Here is an 18,219-nt window from a genome sequence, read left to right as displayed (position 1 = left end):
ATTTAATTCTCATATAAAGCTGTTAGATGGTCTATGTTGTAGGTTATAATGTAATCTCACCCAATACATGTGAATCTGTGTGAGAATACACAAATTCATACAAATACACTCTAAATGTGTGTTTCTCAAAGTGTGGTCTGTAGAACGTGCCGGTCTGTGAACTGTTACTGGCCCACGATGAGTTAAACAGAGATACTGTATTTTTTAGAAACGTTTACAGCAAATTTACAGAGTAACTGTATGTCTGTAAATCTAATTTCTAAAATGAGGCTTCTACTTTGTTTTTGTATATATATATATTTTTTTTTTGAGAGAGAGAGAGAGAGAGAGCAAGCTTGAGTGGGGGAGAGCGGCAGAAGGGCAGAAAGAGAGAGGGAAAGAGAGAATCTTAAGTAGACTCTACATGCAGCACAGAGCCCGTTGTGAGGTTTGATCTCACAATCATGAGATGATGACCTGAGCTGAAATCAAGAGTCAGACACTTAACTGAGTGAGCCGCCCAGGCTCAGTACTTTTATTCCATTTCTCTAGTAAGTATTTTTATGTTTTACTAGAGTAAAGGAAAGAACAAGCAAGATGGTCCTTCATCACAAAAAGTTTGAGAAGCACTGTCCCAAAAATGTAAACCAAATAAATAACTAGAAAAAAAATTAGTAACCTCACTGCCACTTGGAATTTTCTGGGGCAGAGGTAACAGGTAAGACATCCTTTTCTTTTAGTCATCATTATAGGACTGTCTTTTTAAAGACTTGTTGCCAGGTTAACAATAGGACTTTTTCAATAACTTTCTCAATAAGGATTATTTCTCTAGAAAGAAACACTGGATCTGTGAAACTCGAATGTTTACCAAGCATGCAGCACCACAGGCATTTAGAGGAATTCCCACAGCTGAAGGAGATCGGTGGAGATGTTTTCAAAGAGATTTCAATGTGAGAAGCACTTAATTTCCAATTAGAATGAGCCAGCTGGTCATAGCTGTGTGATAATCCTAATGCTTCAGGGGCAGCCTGATAAGACGTTGTAATGCTGGAAGGGGAAGGAGGAGGACCCTTGTAAGCAAAATTTGTGGGCAGGATAGACAAATGGAAGCTTGGATGCTTTTCAGATGTGTAAATAACCCATGATACAGTATGTCTCAAAGCAGGTTTGCCTTCATTTCTCTATAGCATTTTATGAGGCAAAACTGGCTGCACACACCCAAGTGAGATTGCAAAACACACACAATCCCCATCTGTAATCCTGATTCTATCTAAATCTTGCTAGAAAGGATAAAATGCAACATAATAGAATGGAGTCCGCATCTTCACTTAGAAACTTTAACTCTTAAAACCATGTTTTTAATTTTTTTATTTTTAAGAGCTAAAGTTTCTGCAGAGTTTGCTTAACACATTGTTTGAGTCAAGTCCTCCCACTGACCACGTTCAGAAGAGGCCTCCAACTCCTACAGGAGGGAGGTTTTGAGAACTCTCACTCTCAGTGCGGTGTTAACGACCACCTCCGGGAGCAGGGCACAGTTCAAAGAAGGAAAGACAAGCCACTCAAGAACCTGAGGGCAAAAAGCCAAATGGTGTCTCTGGGCCTGGGGCTCAGGCTGGCCAAAGCCAGGGTCAGCAGCTCCTGAGAAGCCTCGCTCCCCAGGCTCGCTAAGAAAACAACAATAGCTCTTTAAGCACTCTATTGGCGAAGCACGTGACCTTTTAAAAGGCCTCACTGGGCTGCAGCTTGAAGACCAAGCAGTAGCTGGGGCTCATTAAGGGCTTCAAGGTAACACTTGAGAAGGGGGTGTTCTGCTGTTCCTGCCTGAAAGGCCCCGGCTGTGGAACAGGGACACCTACACCGGGACAGAAAGGAGGGGCTTGTGACAAGTGTGGCTTCTAGGTCATCCAGAGACCTGACACCCCTCTTTGTCTCCTCCCTTGGCCTGTGAAGACTTAAGCCCAACACACATGTCTTTTACCCAGTTTTGCAGCCAAAGATCCAAAAAGGGACCCTGAACCTCAGGGCTGGTTAGAGATCCCCGGATGCAGGAGGGAGGTGGTTGTTTCTCCAAGGAGCCTAAAGCCAACCATACCCACTCTTCTCTTGCATATTCGGTGGTTTCTGATACAAGGTTCCCGATAAAACACCCCCTTCCCAATAAACTTGCTAGAAACAAACTCCTAGCATCCTCATTTTTCTTAACATAAACCTTAACAAGTGTTAACTACAGCAAATTAAGTTTTAAAAATAAAGAACAAAACTCATGGGTAGCAATATAAATGAAAACCTCTCTTCCAGAGTTTTCCAAGAAATTTAATACTGAATACAACTCTCTGGACCCAACTTGGCTCTCAGTGGCACGGCTTTCATCAGAAGGGACCCTGCCCTCAAAAGCTACAATCTGCTTGGGCAGATGATCAAAAGTAACACGGGGTCACTAGGACATTCCATAGGACCAGAAACACAGGGGCTGATATTACCTGACTACCTGGGGGTGTGCAATTTCCGATTCTGAGTGACTCCCATAGCAACGCATCAGAGAGGTTATTATAAGCTGGAGTGATTAGGGAAGACTTCTGGAGACAGGGTTTGAGATTTGTATTAAGATGGGATGGTCTCTTAATGCCTATTTCCTACTCCAGACAATAAGCCCCATGAGGGCATAGACGGTGTTTCATTCACCTCTGTATCCCCAGGACAGGGCAGTCCTCGCCACACACAAGATGCCCCACAAACAGTTGCTGACTGAATGAATAGTAAATGCAATGAATGAGAAAAGACTGCGGGACAGCCAGGGAACTGGAAGACGGTGATGTGTGTGTCTTTGTCCCTGAGAGGGAGGATCTGAGAAAGAGGAGAAGTGAACAGACCTCAGAGGTGAGAGCTGTACAGGGCGGGATGTGGGTCAGGAAACTTGGTGGGGCTGAGACACATGGGGTGGGCAGGGAAGGCTTAGCTCAGAAAGCCGGCTAGTGAGTGCCCGTCACACTTCTCCAACTTGGGCGAGTATCCCACTCACCTGGAGGGCTTGTTAACACAGAACGCTGATCCCCCTACCCCCAGGATTCTCATTCAGCAGGTCTAGTGTGGAGCCGGGGAATCTGCATTTCCGGGTTTCCAGGTTATGCTGGTCTGGGGACCCTAACTTCCTCTTTTCCCCATCCAGCCATTTCATGTGTAAGCCTGTGGATATTTTTATCCAATTTTACTCCCAATAGGGAGTCTAAAGGTCTTCCCTATTTGTGTCTAAGCAAGTAAGGAAAAAAGGAAGTGAACAGCGTTTTTGTGATGGCAACTGACAACTGACATTAAAAAAAACAAAAACAAAAACAGACTATATGCAGAATTAAGGTGCCTTCGATTCAATTTTAATGGTAAAGCCCAGCTTCTCAGACTGATATATCACATCCCACTGGCTAGCAGGACCCAGATTCTTCTTGCCTGATCTTAGAGTGCATGGCAGTGAGGCCTTAAGCCCAGCATCCAAAGAAGGAACTGAAATAGTACCTATGTGTTAAAAGCCTAACATTTCATAGCTTTTATATTTTTAAGGCATTAAGGAAACAAAATGTAAACTTAAAAAACAATCAGAAAGTTCTCTTTACTCAATGTTTTTCAACTTTTTAAAAGCGATGTCTTTAAAATGAACAAATGAACACTCTCCTTTAATGCTATTTGAACTGTCAAAAATAAATGTTCTATTTAAATTAAGAATATTAAGAAGAATTAAGAATAAATTAAGAATATTAAGTCTACTTTTGCAAACTACCACTTCTGTCGTCCCCCCCTCCCCCACCCCCTGGTTACTTTAACCTGCAGGGTCTCCAGAGCCCTCTGTGGCCTCCCACAGACAGGCCCACCGAGGGCAGTGATGCCCCTGTGGGTAGCATCCCTGCTGGGGCCTCTGGGGGCCTGAATGGGAAGCCTCCTCAGCCCACCATGGGGGCTGCCTTTCTGACTACCTACTGGTGAAAAAAAGGATGAAAATCATTACTTAAAAATACCTCCACGCCCAACTAGGTCATACACTGTGTCCATTTTTAAGAGCCTGTTCTGATTTCCTTTTGTACTAGTAAATAAAAACTAGAAGTCCAGTGTTATCCCATTCAGGAGCGTAGCAGGCCTCACCATTAAGTGACACATTGTTTTAAAAGGCAAGTAACAAGGCAGAACTAAGCTGTGGTATCTGCGGTCAGGAAAGGGTAGTTCCTTAGTGGGTCATGGCTTCTGGGGAGTCTGGTCACTGGCCTGCACACTTAGGATCTATGCATGTTTCTGTATGCATGCTAGACTTTACTAAAAATATATTTAAATTTATTTTTTATTTTTTTAATGTTTATTTATTTTTGAGACAGAGAGAGAGAGAGCGCGCGAGCGAGCAGGGGAGGGGCAGAGAGAGAGGGAGACACAGAATCCAAAGCAGCCTCCAGGCTCTGAGCTGTCAGCACGGAGCCTGATGCGGGGCTCGAACTCACGGACTGTGAGATCATGACCTGAGCGAAGTCGGATGCTTAACTGTGCCATCCAGGCGCCCCATAATAAAAATATTTTTTAAAAAATACTCGTTAGTAGCTCTCAAGGAAAAGGCTCCCAATTCAAAGGGGAGCTTTAGGAAGCCATCTCCCTAATCTCTGCGACTACATCTTCCTATGTGACTGCTGGTCGCTGAAGGGTACAGAAGTACCAGTGCTGACACTAAAACTCCTAAAAGTGAAAAAACATTTACAGTGATGCCAACAATTCAGAGCAATGGTTTGTCCTCATGGATCAACCTCCCTTGAAGAGAAAAAAAAAAAAAAGCTAAGAGAAGATGTGTGACAAGTGTCTTCAAAGAGCCTAGCAGGGGTGATTTCCTCATAGGACATCCTGTGCCACCAAAACCCACAGCCCTTTAAGTGGAAACACACACATTCTTCCAGTTTCTTATGGGGGTAGCAGCAAGGGCCCCTGGCAAAATTGTGTGTGTGTGTGAGACTTCCAAGACCCAGAGAGAGGCCGGCCGGAGAAATGGTTCTGAGACAGCCTCTGCAACACGGGATGGTCTCACTTCCCTTCTCAAGTCTACCTGCCTTAAGGTGCATTCTGGATCCTGTTTTTGAGGCGGTCCAAACGGAGAGCCTCTGGTCCTAAGAAAGGACTCCTCCCACCAGCCCCAGGTCAGAACTCTGAGAAATGGTGCTTCCACTGTCAAGAATGTCACACAGCAACTCCCAGGCAGGAAGGAAAAGCCTGATCCAACTTCAGTGGGGGGAAGCCACATTTGCTTAGACAACTTGCTACACTGTTAAAATATTACACCTTAAAAAACACACAGGACTCAGAAATCTGATAACGTCGGCGCTTTTAACACTCTCCCTGGCGCAAGTTAACAGCAAAACACACCCGGAAAACACAAAGGCCACCCTGAAATGGACATAGTAAGTGGCGGTGCTGGCGAAACAGCTCACAGAAACAGGCCCAGTCCTCCAAGGGCTCCCTACCCGCAGCTGTGCCACGCCACACGCTCCTCCTGGCAGTGACCACGGATCCCCTAGCATGGGGGTGGGGGTGGGGGTGGGGAGATCCGCTGAGCCTCCAGGAGGGTGCAGAAAGTGGGGGGTGGAAACCGCCCTCCCCAAGGCCGCCTTTCAGACCCCAAAGTGACTGACTGCCTCTGGCCTCGGGGAATGGCGGAAACACAGGGGCAAAATTCCAACGGGGAGAAAGCCTCCCTGCTTATTTACAGGCAGGGTAAGGACTCCCCGAAGACAGGGGAGAGTGTTACTAACACAAGCCCTAAAGCTGCCTGCACCGGGAAAGCTTTTTTAGCAACAAAACAAAACAAAAAAAAAAAACAACCGAAGCTCATCCAGGACGAGGTCCCCGCAGTAACATCCATGCTAATTGGTAAGTAAGACAAAGCCTTCCCTAACAAATCAGCAATGTAATTATGAAGCCAGTCACTGGAGGAAGCCAGTTCGGCGCGCTCGGGCGCTATTCTGAAGCTGTAACCCGACACCACTGTTTGCCGCGGCGCCGCCTCCCGGCTCGGCCCGCTGCGCAGGGGGCTCCGGGCCGCAGGGCTCTGCACCGGCTGTTTGCTAGGCGTCAGACACTGCATTTCCACGGAGACCCGGGGAACAGTCCTCTCTGCTTTCTTGACACAGCCTTAAAGCCTGGAGACAAAACCGAAATTCGGCCAGGAAGTCAACCCCTAACTAAAGTAACAAAACAAAACAAACCCAAAAAACTTGGACTGTTTGGGAATGTCTTCTAATGTCCACATTTAAGAAACTCTAGCCGCCTCTCTCGTGATTTTTGCATACTTCTATTAAATTGAAGCCTGCTTCAGACACTGTCGGTTTGTCAAATATAATCTTTTCTCTTGGAAAAAGAAAAGGCAAAATTTAAATGTTGACAACTAACTGCAGTTAGTAAGCAAAACAGACTCAAATTCTGGGAGAGAATGTTTCAAGTAAATATTTCTTTGGAATATAGTATGGCCTTGTTAATAAACATCTGGAAAGAAAAATAGGCTTTTTCGAATGTTACTGTTAAGTGGTATAAAATGTTTCTAATATCCTGTCTTATTGGTTCCTCCACCAGCTGGGAATTTTAGGTTTTAAAGCTAAATCTTATGAAGCTAGGGACATCAGTCACCTTCTTCCAAAGACAGTGGAAATGCTAGCAGTTATTTTATTTTACTGAAGGATTCTGGCCAAAAGCACCCCACCCTTGAAGTAAAAGACTGAGCAGAAATATACAGTTTCTGAACTTAAGTTTAACAACAACATACTCAATATTTGCTTCAAAATCCTCGAGAGAAAACCTGGACACGGAGCTGAAACAAAATTGACGAAATGTTGACTATTGAAACTATTGAAACTGGGTAATATGTACAAGGGGATGCATGACACTTTTACTTTTGCGTGTTTGGAATTTTCCGTAGTAAAAAGTTACACACACACACACACAACATGTCAATACGTATGTTTCAAATTCTACAAACTAAAAAAATCAAATAAGCACAATAAATTATTTACACCCTCAGCGAGAACTATTCTATTAACTTGAGAGGTTAGTTTACACAGAAGGCGGCTATTAATGCTCCGTGTAAACTAAGTACGCCAGCCCAGTACAGGTCAACTCCTTTCAAACTCTGAAAGACAGCACATCACATTCAGCCACAAGGGGGTGCAGGAGAGCAACAAGGCACGCCTGAATTCTGATTATTCACTGCAATTCTACCTATAGACTTCTCAAAGTATACACATTTCAGAGATTGTTCCCAAATTGCAGTCTACACAGGACACTGTTAAGCGAGCCAAGAGGCTTGCCAAGGCCAAACTAAATTACATTATGCTATGGTTCAGACTGAATAATAAACTATATGTAGAAAAAGGCTGTTGCCTGTGTATGTGACACTGATGTTTCAAAAACCATGGTTAAAATCCCTGGAGGATTTCTGAAGTGAGAACACACACAACAACAACAAACATACAAACCCAAGTATAAGATGAGAACTTGGAGAAGCCAACAGTTCAAATTTTCCAGTGGAGGTCCTAACCACAGTGGACTCCCAACCACACGAGTTAGTCTCAATGGTAGCATTAAGAATTTTACTAGTATTGAAAAGCCTTCAATAATCTTATTGCTTCTTAAGAACTGGAAATTACTTCCATACTGAACAGATATGGCTTCGGGCAGTTATTTGGGAAAACTTCAAAAGGGATATTGGGGGGGGCACCTGGGTGGCTCAGTCGGTTAAGCGTCCGACTTCAGCTCAGGTCACGATCTCACGGTCCATGAGTTCGAGCCCCGCGTTGGGCTCTGGGCTGATGATGGCTCAGAGCCTGGAGCCTGCTTCTGATTCTGTGTCTCCCTCTCTCTCTGACCCTCCCCCGTTCATACTCTGTCTCTCTCTGTCTCAAAAATAAATAAACGTTAAAAAATTAAAAAAAAAAAGGGATATTGGGGAGGAGTCATTTAACTATAAAATGTAACAGAGTTAACCTTAGAGAGATAACGAAACCAGTTACTGTGTAACTACTTGATGAACTATTTTTCTACTCAATTACAAGTTGATGTTCTATGATGATGTATGTTCCATAATAATGTTCATAAGAAATTAACTACTATCACCAAACTTTCCATTTGAAACGTTGTAAATACAAACATTATTATTTTTTATAATAATTTATTATAATCATTTAAATTCTGATGGTAGTAATTCACGCTTATTTGGTGTCAGGATCATCTTTAGCATGCTGAATCTAAAGATTCATAATCAATTAAGGAAAAAAAATTGTTAGATTTGAATTTCTTTCCTTCTCTTAAGATAATGTGCCTGTAAAGTCTAGCCAGCCTTGCCCCACCCCCATTCCCGTACATAATGAAAATATTTTTTTCTCCTGTATTTATAATTGCTTGGATGGGATTCTGGTTTCAACCCTCCTATAGCACCTTTTCCCCAAAGATACCTTGTTTTTCCCCCTCACACTAGAGACCTTTAATAAACAATGTCAGGGGGAATAAAAGGCTTTGGGTAGAAACCAATGCCTTGCCAAAAGTAAGTGACAGGTTTGCTTTTTGTTTTTTTGTTCTGTTTTTTTTTTTTAAAGAGGGCCATCAGATATATAAAACAGTCACACTGAAACAGGCAAATGTACTTTGTTCCAATAAATCTGTGCAAAATAAAATTGCATCTTTACTTAAAACAAAAGGTTGCCTTCCACGTTTTGTTAGCCAACTAGTTACCACTAGTAACACCATCAGGAAGTGTTTTTATGGAAGTGTTTCTTAAACATGATGGGGCGTTTTTAATCTCCTTTGCGTTCAAATTCAGAATACTTTACTGTATACTATACTGTATTCTGTATTACTGTGAAAGATCACTTTAAAGAAGACAGATTATAAAATATTGCTCACAAATATTGAACATATTTCATCTTTTAACTTCCACATGCAGTCTAGTTATTATTATTTTTTTTTATTTACTTACTGAGTCAAACTAAACCTTGTACTGTATGGTCCAAATCTGGATTCCTTCAAAAAAATCTCTACAACATGACACAAGAAGATAAAAACTGAAGGTATAGGATAATAGAAATAGACTTAAGAGGGGCGCCTGGGTGGCGCAGTCGGTTAAGCGTCCGACTTCAGCCAGGTCACGATCTCGCGGTCCGTGAGTTCGAGCCCCGCCTCGGGCTCTGGGCTGATGGGTCGGAGCCTGGAGCCTGTTTCCCATTCTGTGTCTCCCTCTCTCTCTGCCCCTCCCCCGTTCATGCTCTGTCTCTCTCTATCCCAAAAATAAATAAACGTTGAAAAAAAAAAAAAGAAATAGACTTAAGAGACATGTAAAAGGGAGGGTACTATTTTGCTGTGTAAATCACAGTCCCATATAAGCCACATCCATACTCAGAATGTTTTAGTCACTCCTAAGAATTGGGCAGGCTAGTGACCAGGTCCTACAAAGACAATTTAAACTTTATATAGTATACTTGAGAAATTCACAAAGTAGAGAAAGAAAATGAGGACACAAACTAGACTCAAGAGCTGTGAATGATACTTTATAAATATGGCAGCCATTCATTTTTACAAATAATACTTTGGGGCCACTTTGAGATGAAATGTGTTTCTTTCTGAAGACTTCTACGTATTGATAATTAATGACCCATGGAACACAAAGTCACTTAGTCAAAGACAATAAAAATAATCAAAGTACCACACTGAATATGATAAATATTTATTTTCTAAGGAACTGACCTCTTAACACTTCAATGGTCTCCAATGATCCCTAAGGAGAGCGGCCCTCCAGTCTACCACACTTGCGACCCCTGACATTCCAGTCCTCCTGCCTATCTTCAGGGGTTTCAGAAGCAAGAAGGCAGGTGCCACTTGAGGAATCCACATTTTGAATTTAGAAACCAGCTACCAACAGGCAGCTAACAATCATCATCAGGTCAAATCTACTTTATTTTACATTCCTGGATTCGGTAAAAAATGCTTTGAAGAAAGCAGCCTGTTTTAAAAACTATTCAGAAAGGACCACCACCAGGTTCAAGACAAGCAGAAAGGCAGCACAAAAATTTCTTGTTCAGCTGCAGACCACAAAACTCAAATTCCTCTGCTGGATGGCTTCTCCAACCGCGGGGAAGACATGGAGGTACACACGCACATGGAGATTCCCTCCTCAAAGAAGGAGAGAAATCTGAAAAGCAAGTCTGTATCAGGTATTATAAAAATGGGATAACCACTCAGGGAGGCTTGGTTTAAAACAGGTGCCGCCTCATTATCTCCTTACTTAGCGTGGCTAGAATTTTACGCAAACCTGTTCTGGTGTAGAGATGACCTTGGGACTTTCAGATTCCCTGAGCTGAACTCAGGCAGCACTTCTAAACACCAGGGTGGGGTACTCCAGCAGCCCTGCTGGAAGCCCCAGGAGCCCCGGCGTGGCAGGGAGTGATAAGCAGCCGGCCAGGAGAGGAGAGCAAGGAGCTAAAGGTTGATGTGCAGCAAGTGGCGTATCCATCCGAACGTAATTTGAATGTAATCGTCTAACCACGGCATATCCAAGCGGTTCTTTTCACTTTCTGTTCAGCAGATTCACACAGCCCACTGTAAACATGAGTGTGTGTGTGTGTGTGTGTGTGTGTGTGTGTGTGTGTGTGTATACATAAAATGCCCTTAAGAGCTAGAATCCCTTCCCCTTCACTATTCTACGTGAAACCCCCTAGAAGCACAAAAACGCTTGGTTCAGCATCGTCTCCTCAGTTAACCGCCTATGAAGATTGTTAAAGCAGAAACCTTGGAACTACTTAATAACTCTGCAAAGTTACAGGCTTTTTGCAGAGAGACAAAAAGATAGTAATTCAGACACGAATTCGTTTTAAGAACATAGGTTTGCTGCTACCTGGAGTCACTAGAGAAACAAAGCTGCCTTTGGGCACCTAAAACTAGTCAGACCTGCTGTAGCAGTTGCACAGTGGCTCCAGACCTGCCCTCCACTCTCCTCCCTCCAGCCCCCACCCCACGCATCCGCATAGCTCACTCCACTCCGGGCGGTGCCGGGCCGGGCACACTCACCCCTCGTCCTGCTGTCCCTGCTCATGGCCAGGGCCAGCGCTCCACACACAGCGTGCCAGCGTAAGGAGAGGCCACACAGGCCAGCAGGAGCTGACTCCGGTCTGAGCTGAGAGCAGCCCTGGGCATGGCATACAGCTTACGTGGTCCTGGGTTTCTAAAATAGATAAATCAAATTGTGGTTGTTTGTGTCAGTGAATCCTGGCAGGTATTTCTAATTAAGTTCAGATGAGGGACAGAAGACCTTGAGAGGAGACAAATGAGGCTTTCCAGCTTTTGGAGCCATCAGACCACAAAGGGAGCAGAATTTCCAAAAGGGAGTTTGCATGGTCTATATGAAGTGCTTAGTTTAAATGATAAGTATTTGTTTTGTTCTATTAAAAGTCATACATTTTCAAAGATACTGTGGTTTTTATTTTGAAATTTTTATTTGTATTTCAATGAAAATTTTTAGACAGCCAAGCATGTTTTGTCTCATGATCTTTGAGAAAAAAGAAAAAAAAGAAAAAAGAAAAAAAAAAAACCCACAAGGCATCTATTTATTACCCAGAATAGGAATGTCGTCTTATTGGCCTGACATATGCCATTCACAGATTCATACAAAGAATGAACTGCCACACAGTGCTCATGGAGAAAGACACTGCTCCACACAATGAGTGATGGGCGCTCCAGGGGACAGTTCTGTTCACAGGGTTTCCCAGCATCTGCACAGAGGGCAGAAGTTTGCTTTTCATACCAATTGCACTGGCCATTGGAGACAATAATTGTTTTAAAAGACACGCCAGCTTTGGTTAGTAGCTGTTTCCTTCAAGAATATTAAAACTAAGTTGAAAACCCACATACTTTTTAAGCAGGAGTCCCAGCTTACGGGTTTCTATCATTTGTTGAAGTAATACATAGTAGGAGCAGGTAGAAAATTATGATGTATGCATATGCAGTGGCCAAATCTTAGATTTTCATGTTCTGCTGGCCAGTATTAATTCATGGAAAGACCTATGAAGGTAGGTGTTACCTTTCCTGCGAAGCCATTTTTCACTTAAAACTGGAAGCTTGCCCTCTGTGGTGCCTTTGGCATACGTGTGATCTTTGGACTCAGTAATCAGAGATACCTCTCTCTTTCTCTTTCTGTCCTTTGCCAAGAAACTACTGCAACGAGAACCATCTCCTATAGGATAGATCTTAACAGTAAATATGAAATTTCTGTAGCAACAAAGGTTTTAAAAAATTCTAAAGAGGCGCCTGGGTGGCTCAGTCGGTTGAGCGTCCAACTTCAGCCCAGGTCATGATCTCGCAGTCCGTGAGTTTGAGCCCCGCGTCAGGCTCTGTGCTGACAGCTCGGAGCCCGGAGCCTGTTTCAGATTCTGTGTCTCCCTCTCTCTCTGACCCTTCCCTGTTCATGCTCTGTCTCTCTCTGCCTCAAAAATAAATAAACATTAAAAAAAAAAATTAAAAAAAATAAAAAATTCTAAAAGTGAACTAAGGTTCACACTCCTCAATGCCATATTTCTCTCTACGTGTATTTAATCCACATAGAATATTGACAAAGTGGTCTTCATTTTTCTGACAGAAATTAAATATAAAATAAAACACCATGCTTTTACTATAGGTGTTAATGAGGAACCACAGCAAAAAACAAACTCAAAAAGTTTCTGTTGTAGCTTTTACCTTTCTCAGTTAATTAAAGTAAAATATCGAGGCACCTGGGTAGCTCAGTGGGTTAAGTGTCTGACTTTGGCACGGGTCATGATCTCACAGTTCATGGGTTCAAGCCCCACATGGGGCTTTGTGCTGACAGCTCAGAGCCCGAAACCTGCTTCAGATTCTGTCTCCCTCTCTCTCTCTGCCCCTCCCCCATTCACACACCTCACTCTCTCTCAAAAATAAATAAACATTAAAAAAAATAAAGTGTAAAATATTTTGACGGAGGGTAACCTTGTAGTAAAACTTCATACCGATAATCTGTAGTATGCTACTTTGACAAAACAAAAAGACCACTGTATGCATTTGTCTGTATTTTTGACCTCCTCCACACCTTTTTTTTTATGTTTTGTGTATGTGTCTTTCTCAAGTAGTGTTGTACTTTTATTCTGCCATTAGAGTGTTATGTAAAATAGTGGATGCCAAAAGCTATCAGTTGCTATACAAATTTGAGTGAGTTTTAAAATATCAAGATTTTTATTATTTTCTATACTCATTATTGATAATTCAGTGCATGACAACTGGGTAAAATTCACATTTCACCTTCTCACTGAAAAAGCTTTCAAGGGGGACAATTCAGCAAACAGGAGTCTAAAGGATTTCAAAATCTCAATTAATATCCTTCTCTTAGTTCTTAAAGGGAAACAAACCTGAGCAGCTGTTACCTAAGAAGCTGTGACACTTGCCTGACAATAAAACTGTTCCTTGGGACATCTTGTTGTATACTTGGCTGGTATTATAAAATGTGAGTCCTCTCACCTATCCATTGTGATAAAGCAAGGAACACACGGAGTGTCAAAAAAGAAAAGAAAAGAAAAAAAAAAAAGGCTCTCAAATCCATTTCCTAAGATTTCTCATCTGACAGCAACACAGTTATGTACGTTTCAATTAGGAAGAGAGGAAAAAAGTAAAAATTATTTTCAAGGATTCCAAACTTGAGGAACAACACAAATAACTTTACATTGGCATATAATCCCCTCTAAGTAAATCAATGAAGCTAAAAGAAAACTTTCTAACATTCATCTTTTTTTTTTTCTTTCCACAAAGAAACGGATGAAATTTATAGGAAAGCAGAGATCCGTGAACAAGCTATTCCCGCTCATGCCAGAGGCTGGGTCTCCGGATGGGTATTTTCATACTCGCAGCACACTCTAGCTCACTCAAATCAGAATAGACTGCTATAAAAAGTGGGAGCAATGGGAGGAGCTCTTGGAGTGAGCCATGCCTTCTGGTTAGCTGAGCAACTATCCCCTTCACCCCCCTCAGCACAACAATGAAGAGACTCTCAGGTGGACTGCCCTCCAGGGGTTGAGTGGAGCCAAGAGCCCACTTCAATCTTGTCAGAGGCCAGTCCCTAATTACAGAACGCTACTTTGAACACTTAAGGCCTCGAGGATCCTATTGGCTACTACAACTTCTAGGTTCTTTACACACATTATGGCCATTTCTTAACAGATATTGGGAAATCAAAAAGCATATTTCAAGAACAAAGCTTGAAAACATCGACTATCTTCCTTAAGACTGAGGCTGCCCAATTCGATTCAAATAAAAACTGCTATAGTCTGAGGCTGTATGTCTCACCCTGCTGATTTGCCCTTCCCTATTCAGTGCCTGTAAAAACTTACTTTCTGCCACCCCAAACATCCTGAAACTACCCGGTTTGAAAGCAAAAAGTTACTCTAAGACAAACTATACCTAATCTTTTTGTGAAATTTAGACTAAAGCCCAAACCCTACTCCCTTCTCAATCTATTACTACTACTTCTGTTAAAGGCAGGATGATTGACCACCAAGAATAAAAATAAGCACAATTTATGATTTTCTTTAGATGCAGTGGCCCTCGGACGGCACCCTCTGTCTTAATGGTACAAAGTCCAGGGCCTGGGCCAGCTGGCTCCCCGCAGCCCCCTCCCTTTCAGTCAGAGGCGGTTACCACCAAGATGACTTGTAGATTTCTAACTTAAAAGCCAGTGAGACGTTAAGTTGAATACACACACATATTCAAAATCAACTCACTTGTCACGGGCGAAAGCAGGGAAGAGAGGGAGGATTTCAAGCTAAAAACACAAGAGAAACTCACAGAAACACACTATAGCAAGTTGGATGCAGACCCGGTCACGGAACCCAAAAGTGAAGCAGCCTTCGCTCCAGCAATCCGAACCTTTAAAAAAAAAAGTCTCGTACGTTCACAACAACACAACGGCCACAACACGCACACACATCCCAGCTGTAGAAGCGACAGCTCCAAGCTCCCTTCGCCCCACTGCTGGGCTCCGGTTAGCTCCCGACCCCCTCCTGACCTGGGTCCGTGACTGCCCGTCCCCTGCCCTTCCCCCAGCAGATCTGCCCGGGTACGCCGGGGGGTCCCCGGCCCTCGGCCCGAGGGTCTAAGGGCGCGGGGCCGGGAAGCAGTGGGAGGGAACGCTTGTCCGGGTACCTGCTCCAGGCCAGGTCCCTCTGGCCGAGGCGCCCGCGACCCCCGCGGCCGCTCGGGCCCCTCCTCCGCCCTCCGGGCTCTCCCGGCCCTGGCCGGGTCCCAACGCTGCCCCCCACCCATCGCCGGGAGCCCGGCGCATCCGAGGATCCCCTCCAGCCTGGCGCCGGGAGAACTTACCACATGCAGCTCCACCTGGGAACTAACGCATCAGGAGGGGTTTCTGCCCACTCCTCAAGCTACTCTCTCTCCATGCGGAGTCCCCGCTCCGGGGGCCCGAGGGTGGCGCCGGGGAGCGGGCAGGAGACGAGACCGAAGCTAAGACTCCGCAGTCCTCTGCCGGCGCGCTCGGAGCATTATACAATGGTGGAGGAGGCGGCGGCGGCGGCGGCAGGCAGGCAGCGGAGGAGGAAGCGGGAGGCGGGCGGAGGGGGCGCCCTGACCGAGGGAGCGGCAGCTCGTGCTCCAGCACTCGCCGTGCAGGAGTGACGTGCGGCCAGCGAGCCTCCCGCGAGCTCCGGGCCCCTGGCTCCGCAGGCCCCGCCCCTCTCCCGGCCCCGCCCCCTCCCCCGGCGGTCCCGGGAGGCGAGATAAATGCCGAGCCGGGCCCCGGCCGCTGCAGGAGCAGGAAGGGGCAGGCAGAGCACGGGAGACGTCGGGTGGCAGCGCCGCCCACGGCTCCCTCCCCGGCCGGCGCGCCCTTTATTTTCTCTCAAGGAAAGGCTTAAAGAGAAGGCGAGACGAAAAGAGACACTCCGGCCAAGGGACCACAACTAACCACCAATAATCCCCTCACACTCCAGAAAATACTCATGCAAATGACCGAGCGGCTAGTGACAAAGGCGGCGGCGAGTGCAGCGCGCGCACAGCCCGCTGAGTCGCGCGACCGCAAATATGACAAGCATCTGAGCTATTCGGCAACTTGGGGCCGGTCAGCAGGGCGGGCAGGGTCCCGCGGGGGAGGGGGGGATAGGAGGTGAGGGGCAAAAATTCGACCCCGAGGCACGGCGTCCACGCTGCCTGCGCGGCTTTCGAGATAGGCGTCCCTGGAGGGCGGGGGGCGGCAGCGTCTGCAGCTGGGACACTCCCAGACGGCCAGGTCTCGGGACGCACGAGTGGCCTGCAGAGATGTCCGAATGGCAGGACGGGGGCTCCAGCTGGAGCCGGGGTCAGAAAATGCCCCTTGCGTGCGACAGTCTCGGCCCAACACCTCGAAATGGGTCACCAAGTCAACAGTACTTTCGGAGTAGGACGGAGCCGAGTTGCATCCTTCGTGGCCGGCTGCGCAGCGGTGCCGAGCCGGCAGCCGGCCGCCCGCGCTGGCAAAGCCCACGCAGGTAGAGAAGCCAGGCTTGGAGACGCAGCGGGGTCAGAGGCCCCCGGTCCTCCGCCCAGAAGTTTCATGTGGATAACCTTTTCCCTCTCCTTAGGAAAGCTCCTGCTTTGAACTACTTTCATTTAGCAGAGAAATTTATACTAACTGGGAGAGCTGTGTGTGTGCCTAAGTGGTGCGAATTTAAAACACCAGGAAAAGAGCTCCCCCGGAAAATTAATGATTATTTTAAAAGTTAAATGCGCGTTCAGTGTAAAGATGTTACAAAAAGTAATTGAAGCATCTTAAAATTCTGGCTGCCACCCCAATCAGTATCATCTCAGATAGCTGGCGTTTAACGGTCCACTCTACTAGTTATATTTAAGAATAATAAAGCTTTAAGACCTAACATAAAGGTGATTATAAGTCGTTAACATCAAGACAAGTTTAGACCTATTCGAACTGTTCTGCAATGATTTGTTATCAATCAAATTGATGATCTTACTGAAATTAAACTTGGTTTAAACTGTCGGTAGAGGAGGCAGTGTTTGTGTTTAAGGAGAATAAAAAAGGATTTTACTTGACCCTCAGTATAGTTAAAATCTTATAGATTTTTCTTTAAGTATAACCAATGCCAAAAGCTAATTATTTGTGGATGTCTTTAGAAAGTCTCATTATAATGGCGCTCCAAATGACACATCATGGAAGTACTGTGCGGGGCCCTCTGTAGGTCCTGCTCAGTCTGTGCCTGGGCGGCACAGCATTCAAACATTTTGCTGTGAAGCCAAGATATTTTTCATTTCCAGAGTTCTGCCTTTTAGAGACAACACTAACTTCTAACAGTTTCCTAACCACCCACTCCCTTATACTTTCAGCGCTCACTTTTAAGGAAAAGCCATTGAAACAGAAGCTGCAATAATCTCTTCCTGTGATAGCTTTGTGGCAGAGGCCAAAGGCTCTGTTGAATTTAAAATGAATTTAAACCGTTTATCCATGAACTGAAGTTAGCAGCAAGTTAGACCTGCAGAATTTTTGTGACACTTGAGTATTTATTCTAGCAAACGGGTTACCAAATGCAGTGTTCCTGTAAAAAGAACTAAGACCTAAGTGACTATTTTTGTGTCTCCAGACACAGAGTGGACCAGTGATTCTGCTAAGGCATGTAATTCAGGAAAGGTTTGCATTCTTAGGAGAGAAACTTGAGTTTTCAAGTGAAAAGGTTTTCGCCTTTCCACACCTTGGAAGGTAGTAACACCTTAACAGTGTGCACGTTATATAGTAGGAGTTCCACTTCCCCCACTTTTAGAGTCTGGTATCTTTCGTCAAAGCGTGAAGTGGCAGCTTCAACAGCTGCCGATGTGGTCAGACACAAGGTGGTTAACCACCCCTCCCCCAGCCCGAGCCCCCGCAAGCCAGCACAGCAATCCCTGCCTGGCCCTAGGAACCCAATTCCACCAAGATAAGGAAAGGCTCTCCCTGAGCTTTTGAAGTCAACTCCCTTCAGTATGCAATGGCACGCTTTTTAAAAAAATCATTGCTTATTCCCCGCACATGAGCAAGAAATGTTTAGTGAACATGTAAGTGTGGTTTTCACTCCCACTCTTTGGGACATTAACAAGCCCATTTAAAATAATCCTACCCTCAGGATTTAGAGTTTAGTTAGAGTTTCTCCTTCTCGCTCTCACATTTAAGAAATTAGGCCAGTCATCCGCATTTAACTATCAGGAACATATCTG

At 44.9% G+C, this 18,219-nt stretch overlaps 1 protein-coding gene across 9 annotated transcripts in view; it reads right to left on the bottom strand.

Moving 5' to 3' along the window:
• Nucleotides 1-18,219, bottom strand: part of SERTAD2 (SERTA domain containing 2) — a 114,916-nt gene that overhangs the window by 3,254 nt on the left and 93,443 nt on the right. For 2 of the 9 annotated variants that reach the window (XM_040458260.1, XM_040458261.1), the window contains one exon: nt 18,123-18,216. The exons of 4 other annotated variants lie outside the window; for them this stretch is intronic. Coding sequence is in view for 1 of the 5 variants with exons in the window: in XM_040458256.1 (XP_040314190.1) it covers nt 11,044-11,174 (131 nt within the window). In the remaining 4 variants the exon portion in view is untranslated. Of the gene's footprint in view, nt 1-11,043; nt 11,536-14,817; nt 14,899-15,351; nt 15,683-18,122; nt 18,217-18,219 lie in introns of those variants that run through there. 3 more of the 9 variants (XM_040458259.1, XM_040458257.1, XM_040458256.1) reach the window with 3 other exon arrangements.

Source organism: Herpailurus yagouaroundi, unplaced genomic scaffold (assembly GCF_014898765.1).
Source record: "Herpailurus yagouaroundi ecotype Mexico unplaced genomic scaffold, PumYag 221, whole genome shotgun sequence".
Lineage (NCBI taxonomy): Eukaryota > Metazoa > Chordata > Mammalia > Carnivora > Felidae > Herpailurus > Herpailurus yagouaroundi.
Note: the sequence above shows the minus strand (reverse complement) of the source record. Positions and strands in the feature narration are given on the sequence as shown.